A 7,926-nucleotide genomic window follows, 5' to 3' on the forward strand; every position below is an offset into this window, starting at 1 on the left:
CATTTGCAGTCAGTATAAACTTGCTATAATAACACAGACACTGGTTTATAAATATGATGGTGACTGACACAAATGTGAATAATTCCATTGAGATCTACTCATAACAAACTTTGTGATATTTCTGCTATGACTTTAAATCATAAGGAATAAACTCCTCCCTCTTGAGTTGTTCTGCTGTCAACTAAAAAAAATAAAAAACTCCCATGCGTCGGAATGGTAAAACGAGAATGCGCATGGAGGACCCTGGTTGGCTACGATGTGGAGTAGTTGGAAGTTGATGGGAGAAATTATAGGCTTTAAAACATTCGCATTTAAAGTTGCGTATGGTAAATGACAGTGTAATCAGGTCTCCATTAGCGCGGGGGCAGGTCAGACTTACTGACTGATGGAAATAGAGAAGAGGAAAAAGGAGAAATCGCACTGGCGGAGCAACATTTAACGCTTCTGTTTTGCGGGTGAAATGTAGTTTGTCGTCGTTGTGATGGACCATGTAGTAAGTGATTGTGTTTCGCACGTAGTATGATTATTGAGTCCGATATGTCTAATGTGACGCCGAGTAAAAGCGTGGAATGGCTGCAACTCGAGTTAGAGTCCGGGGGCACTTCTCTGCTCCTGCTGGACTGCCGTTCACATGAGCTTTATGAATCATCCCACATAGAGACCGCCATAAACCTGGCCATACCGGGGCTGATGCTCCGGAGGTTCAAAAAGGGCAACATACCTATCCGGACTATCATCCCCAACCACGAGGATAAAGAGAAGTTCATAAGACGCTGCAAGACGGACACGGTGGTCCTGTACGATGAGTGTACCGTGGACTGGCAGGACAGCGGAGCTCCGGCATCGGTTTTGGGTCTACTTCTTCAAAAACTATGGGAAGACGGCTGTAAAGCGTATTATCTGGAAGGTAAATATGTTTCGCTGTCGAATTAACTCGAAGAACAATGAAATAATACGTCATTGTAAAAGTTTTTAACGGAAGAAAACGTTAACTGACGTCGCTTATTGGCAAATAGCAAGCTAGTTTTGCGAAGTATTATCACAACCTTTCATCTTTAGAAACTGTATAAAAGGCTAACAAGCCAAACAGAAGGTCTATTTTTTTAATGGGAAGAGTTCTGACCTCTCAAATACCGACTTTATGATCTAAAGAAAGAAACAGTAACGTGTATCTCAAATGACGTTACACGCTACGGCGCCAACCAACGTTCATGCTGTGATGTGTTGTGGGTTTGTTGTTTGTAAGCTGTTCAAAAGTTGCTGTGTGTGTGTGTGTGTGTGTGTGTGTGTGTGTGTGTGTGTGTGTGTGTGTGTGTGTGTGTGTGTGTGTGTGTGTGTCACTGAGATTCTCAATTAAAATTCCAAAATGGCTGCGCCATGTTTTGCTCCAGCAGGAACAGGCATGCATTTCATGAATGGTTCTTTTTGGGGGGAACTTGAGCTCCTTCTTTACAGCTCAATGCCCAACAGCCCTTTGCCTTTAAAAAAATATGGTTCAAATTAACTGCTTATATAAGGTGTTAGCTTTTATTTAAAAAGGATTCAACCCCTTTGGTGTGACTTTTTTAACTTGTGTTTTGGCTATTGTCCAGGTGGATTTGTAAAGTTTCACACAGAGTACCCAGAGCACTGTGAGACCCTCCTGGACAACTCCTGTCCCAGCCCCTCTCCTCCGCTGTCTGTTCTGGGTTTTGGAAATCTCCGGATCAGCTCAGATTGTTCCGATGGGGAATCCGATCGAGAGCCCAGCAGTGCCACAGAGTCGGAGGAGAGCCCTATCCCCAGCAACCAGCCTGCCTTCCCCGTCCAGATCCTACCCTACCTTTACCTGGGCTGCGCCAAAGACTCCACCAACTTAGACGTGCTGGGCCAGTACAACATCAAGTACATCCTGAACGTCACACCCAATCTCCCCAACATGTTTGAGCATGACGGCCACTTCAGGTACAAACAGATCCCCATTTCGGACCACTGGAGTCAGAACTTGTCCCAGTTCTTCCCTGAGGCCATATCATTTATAGGTGAGTAGGTTAATAACTGACTTTGTTAAATCTAAAACTCACAGACACTTACTTTTCAGGGCATAAATGTGTTCATAGTGTGTGTGTGTATGTGTTAGGTGACTTGTTGGCACATGTGGGCGGGGCAACTTTTGATACCTAAGGCTTACTATTAATTTAGATTTTTTTTTCTAATTATTTAAAATCGCAATTCTGAATAGTTCATGATTATAATTGTGGTAAACTAGTTTGTGAATGGGTTTGTGGGACAGGTGGGAGATTTTGTGTTATTTTCATAAGCAAATGGTGGTTTACACTGCAAGACATGATAAACCCTAACCACTGGTGTAGGCTGTCAGGTTGTGTACAACAATGAGGCTGAACTTCTTTGATACACAGCAACAACACAATCTTGAAACTAAACTACTTTTAGAAAGCAAACTTTTTGACACCATAACATTATGTTTCAATTTCACTTTTGGTGTTGATTGTCACTTGCCACGACTGCACCTGAAACCACAGCATGTTGACTTGTTTGTTTGGTGGTTGCAAGGCTGTGTATCATGAGCTAGTTTCCAAAGGGTTTAGCGGTAGAATGAGGAAGGAAATGTTGTTTCCACTCTCTGAGGTTGTATTTGAATGCAGTTTCACAAATTAAGCATAGTGTTGTTTAAGTGACAGTTGTTTGCTAATGTGTGTAAGTAATGGTATATTAGGGAAACCTTTTTCTAGATCAAATTAATTCCCCAGTAAACAGCTAAAGCTTATGGTATTGTGCCATAAACAGAGCTACTTATAGAGATGTAACGAGGCATCGATCTGGAGTGATATGTCGATTTGATGACCAACAATCCAATATCATTGATGCATATATTAGAGCAGCAACAATTAATCGAATAATCAATTAGTTGTCAACTATTTTGATTATTCGATTAAGCAGTTTGAGTCATTTTTTAAGAAAATAAAAATTAAGGTTTCCTGATTCCAGCTTCTTAAATGTGAATATGTTCTGGTTTCTTTCGTCTTCTATGACAGTAAAGAAAGTTTTATATGTCATCTAGGTCTTTGGGAAACACTAATCAATCATTATAGACTAATTATAACAACTAATTGATTATTTGAGAAAATAATTGACAATCAAATTATTTGTTAGTTGCAGCCCTAATATGTCTAGTCATCTTTAAGGCCTTTACACACCTGGGGTGTGACGAATAAATTCCATGAAAATTCGAAATGCTTGCGATTATTCATACTGTCAGGTAAACAGTTACGCAGACTAGGGCTTTTATTGTGAAAGTTAAGAAAGGAAGGATTGGATCTGGTGTCCACTGTCATTGTTAAGGTTAAAATAAGTAGAATTTGCTGTCTTGGTTTGGACTAGGGAGCCTTTGTGTTGCTGTTGTATAATCCTCATGATTGAATCCTTTATTTGCGGTGCGAAATTCAGAAGCATTATTGTAACTTTATAAAATGTTGTAAGTATTATATACTCCATAATATTTGCGTTCTGTGTGAAAATACTCATGATAAAAACAACAGCTGAAAATTTACATGAATTAATAGCACGTAAAAAATTGCCCCCTTGTAAGACCTTTAAGATGCACTTTTATACACTTAAATAGAATAGTTTGTTTTTCATACAAATGTCTGGAAAGCTCAGTAATAAAAGTGTCATATCATATTTTAGTTGCTTTTTGTCAGATGATATAAATTAAATGTGACTTATGATGTTAAATGGGCATATAATTTGGTTTTATATCGATCGCATGACTTTATTGATTACAAAGAATCAATCGTATTATGATAAAACTTGTGATTTACACCCCCTAAATACTACTACTACTATGAGCCAGAATCACATTGATAACTACAGAAAACCCTTAAACATAATTTTACAAGGAAGAATTGATCAAATGAAAATATTATTTGGAACAACTTTCTGCTCACTGCAGATATCTCTTCCTCTTTCAGATGAGGCTCGGTCTAAGCAGTGTGGCATCCTGGTCCACTGTCTGGCCGGCATCAGTCGCTCAGTCACAGTCACTGTGGCTTACCTGATGCAGAGACTCAACCTCTCTCTCAACGACGCTTATGACTTTGTCAAGAGGAAAAAGTCCAACATTTCTCCTAACTTCAACTTCATGGGTCAGCTCCTGGACTTTGAGAGGACGCTGGGGCTGCACAGTCCCTGTGATAACCGTTCCACCAGTGAGGAGCAACTGTTCTTCACCACACCAACCAACCACAACGTCTTCCAGCTGGACACGCTAGAGTCAACATGAGGATGGATAGGATAGCCTTTTCGTCATTTCCCATGGTGTCTCTGAGGTTTTTATGAACCTGTCAGATACCGAACTAGCTGACACAAGCAGTAAGTCAGTTACACTATTTCTGCACCAAATTGAACTCCACTGATCTGCTAAAGGAATAGAGCCCGTATTACAGAATTTGATATATTAGATCCAGCCTGCCTTAATTTTTAACACAAGGATGACTTTTGCTACCCAACATTACTTGGCATTAATCAATGGTCATGTACGACCATAATAGCAGGACATTTCATAACTTTTATATTAAATCTAGGATTGTTGTTTGACTGTTATTTGTTATTCACCAGCTGTAAAGTGGATGCTAATGTATTTCTTTGTATCAGTTCTGATTATTGCCTTGATGGTCTTTGGAGTCTTTGTCCAATCAGAATGTTTTCTGGGGACCAATCCGAGATGTCTTGACGGTACTCTAGCTGAGTGAAATAAGCTACTACAGTGATCCGGCCTTGAATTTCTGAATCATTTTTCTTCTGAGGAATGTTAACAGCTCACTTGCAGCACCAGACATTAGCAATACCTTCACTAATGTCTGGTTAACACCATGATGTTATAGCTATTCTCTAATTACAAGATTGAGTGGCGACTTTCTGTAAGTAATAATATCAAAGTTAAAAGATTCTCCAGAAACGTCCCTATACATTCTATTGCTTAAAACTGCATTAATTGCATGTGATAATGTTCTACTAAGGACCTTTAGGTCATATTTCCTGATGTTGTTGAGGCCTTGAGCAGAACTTAACATGAAATTGAACTATATGTCATTCACCAGGTTGAGGTATAGCATGTAGGACTATAAAGGAACAAATGTGTAAGTACTCGGTGTATAAAGGAATGGATATTCAGTTCACTTTATTTTTTACTCCTGATAGTCTTCAGTCTGCAGCTACTCATTCCGTGGCAAAATAATGTTAAGGGAAACATGATGTGTAATTAGCTGTTCTCTATTGCCAGTCTCGTCTCAGAACAAATGAATGAGTTTGATATATGAGATGGTATAAAAGGAAATGAGTTGTGTGTTCTTACCTCACAGAGAGACATTTTCAGGGATTTTTATACAAGTCATCTGTATCTTGTCATGGCCTCTTACGGTGCATCTAAGGGCTGTTTCGTTTGGTATGTTTGTAAAGATGTACATAAAATGTGGTTGTTATAGGGGACATTTTTCTTAAAATCATGAAGGATGCGAAAGTGACCCTATTTTGACCCTTATGTATAGTATATGTAAAGCTAAATGTCCAAGACATTCTGTACAAGTTTATACAACAAATATATTGTATATTTTTACTTGAATACATTTTGTTTGTCTTTTTACAGTCTTCTTCTGAAAGTCGATAGCACACTTTCATAAAACAAAACAAAAGTGGTTGTGTGGTTGAGTCAGGACCTCAAGAGTGCACTGAAAAGTCTGGTCTATCGAGCCCCAAGGCTCTAGGTGTGGTCAAATGTCCACTGTCAACTCTGATGCCTGACTTCCTGTTTCCCACAGGCTTTCTGACACTAAGACAACTGACAGGGCTAGATCTGTCAAACCACAGTGCAGACACACCCACTACCAGTCACTCAAACTGCTTAAAGGAAGAGGAAGATGACACAGCATGTACTCTACGGCAGATACTTGTGACCGCTCTCTAAAACTTGGGGAGTGATTCAATTTCATATGAGTGTTGTGCAATAGGCATTCAAAGCTTATAAGCCTCAGTTAAACGTTGTTTTTTATTATGATTTAACATTTATTGGCAACGGTGGAATTTCCAGTAAAGCCATAAATGCATTCTGTTGTTTAAATAAATGAAAAATAAGGAAATGAGAGTATAAATATATACTTAAAGCATTGTCATGATACAATTTAAGGAGGAAGTATTGTCACCAAAGTAAGGTCAAATAATTCCGGGCAAAATTAGATGCAGGTGTTCACACGGTGAATCAGAATTGAATTGAATTGTCTTTATTGTCATTGTTCAAGTACAACGGAATTTACAGTACAATCCCTTAAAGTGCATTGAAGTAAATGTGTAGGTCCTTACTGGTATGTTATTGCCAGTGGGAGAATTCAGCTGTGCTTACTTTGCTTTATCACCCAGCAATTAGACTACACAAAGTCTGAATGTTTCCAAAGTTGCTAGAAGAAATGTGTGCTCTCCTCCTGAGCGTTATGTCAGATTTATGCTTCGTTCCAGCTCTGAGAATTCTCGATATTGTTTCTACCTTGTCCGGGAGATTTATTATTATGTTCTTTACCAGATGACAGAAAGACGATGCAGTGAATTCTCTTCCCTGAAGAAATCATTTTATGAACTGCAGCCGAGCCATCTAAGTCAGGGAAAAAAATAATAAGAGAAATGTTCTGTAGTTGATCTGTGCAGCAGTTCATGGTCCAATAACTGTCACTCTGTGGGATTTAATGACTTAAATGCTGCTTTAAAACACTTTTGGTTCCAGCTTCAGGTCTGAGATGACTGAGAATTGAAACTAAAGTCTTCAACTTTCACAGCAACAATACAGCACATGAAGAGACTTGCCGAGGAACACCTTGCAGTTACGATAATAAAGCTGTTGAGTGATGGGTTTTCCAGCATGACTGAACCCGGCTAACCACATACCTTCAGGGCAAACCTATGATTACGCCTGAAAAAACACCTACGATAAGGCAGAGGCAATGGCTGGCTACAGTGCATGAAAGATAGGAGCACACTGCCTGGGGATGACGGATTGGGAACCATTTATCACAAAGGTTGTATCTGTAACTGGCACTATGCATCTACAGTATATCAGCAACACTGTACACGAGTAACGAGAAATGATTTATATACACACACATCTTCAAATACCAGTTTTTATTGAGTCTTTAAACTCTTATCTTCAGATATACGGTGACTGTTCATGTGTGGGATTCCCTTTCCGCCTTTTTTTGGCACCAGCTGGGTGTCTCACCTGGGAGTTAAATATAGCCTTTTTTTCATTCTCTAATTATAAATCATTTTGTGTCCTGCTGCCAACTACAAAGGCAATGTGTGCGGTCTCAACAGCTCCTGTTTTATCCGGTTACTAAGTTACTCCTGAACATCAGTACTTGTGTCTGCTCATGTAAGTAGAAATTACAGAGACATTATTCCAAACTGGGACAGAGAACTTTTAAGGTAAAACCTTTGTTTCGAAAAAGTATAACTTCCATAAATGAAGTAGTAGAAAAAAGGATGACTGTGTGTGTGGTTCATAAGGCTTTTTTCTGTCACAATATGTTTTGTGTGACAGATAAGTGGAGTATTTTTGTCCTGTTATGATCACTCATGAAGGGAAACAGAGGCTAATGCAGTGCTTAGTCAGCATAGTTGCTAGGGAAGCAGATGTGTATGAGACTGACGGGATTTTAGCTTGGGGTTGGGGCGACCAGCAGCATGTGTCTATTTGCAAGCATGGTGAATTTGTGTGTGTGTTGTAGAGGCTGAGCAGAAGCCAGTCAGAGCTGGTTCACACCTGCTACGGCTATGAGAACATACTTAGCATACTGCATGACTGACAACAATTTCACAGCTGCTTCTGCCTCTGATGCACAATAACTTGCTGAATATAGAGACTCAGTCATGTTTAAATGAGGT

General features: G+C 39.4%; 1 protein-coding gene across 1 annotated transcript; it reads left to right on the plus strand.

Moving 5' to 3' along the window:
- Window positions 1-221: 221 nt before the first annotated feature.
- Window positions 222-5,620, plus strand: LOC310952314 (dual specificity protein phosphatase 7-like). Its single transcript, XM_083920890.1, has 3 exons — window positions 222-907; window positions 1,593-2,021; window positions 3,972-5,620. The coding sequence occupies exons 1-3, from the start codon at window positions 520-522 to the stop codon at window positions 4,280-4,282; spliced, it is 1,128 nt and encodes a 375-aa protein (XP_083777016.1). The 5' UTR covers window positions 222-519; the 3' UTR covers window positions 4,283-5,620.
- Window positions 5,621-7,926: the final 2,306 nt, after the last annotated feature.

Source organism: Echiichthys vipera, assembly GCF_963691815.1.
Source record: "Echiichthys vipera genome assembly, chromosome: 9".
NCBI lineage: Eukaryota > Metazoa > Chordata > Actinopteri > Perciformes > Trachinidae > Echiichthys > Echiichthys vipera.

Bases quoted from the DNA above. Each gene is read 5' to 3' on its own strand.
- LOC310952314 (XM_083920890.1), top strand. From the start codon at position 520: ATGATTATTGAGTCCGATATGTCTAATGTGACGCCGAGTAAAAGCGTG. The intron at 908-1,592 runs GTAAATATGTTT...GCTATTGTCCAG, and splicing joins TAAAGCGTATTATCTGGAAG to GTGGATTTGTAAAGTTTCAC. The intron at 2,022-3,971 runs GTGAGTAGGTTA...TTCCTCTTTCAG, and splicing joins TGAGGCCATATCATTTATAG to ATGAGGCTCGGTCTAAGCAG.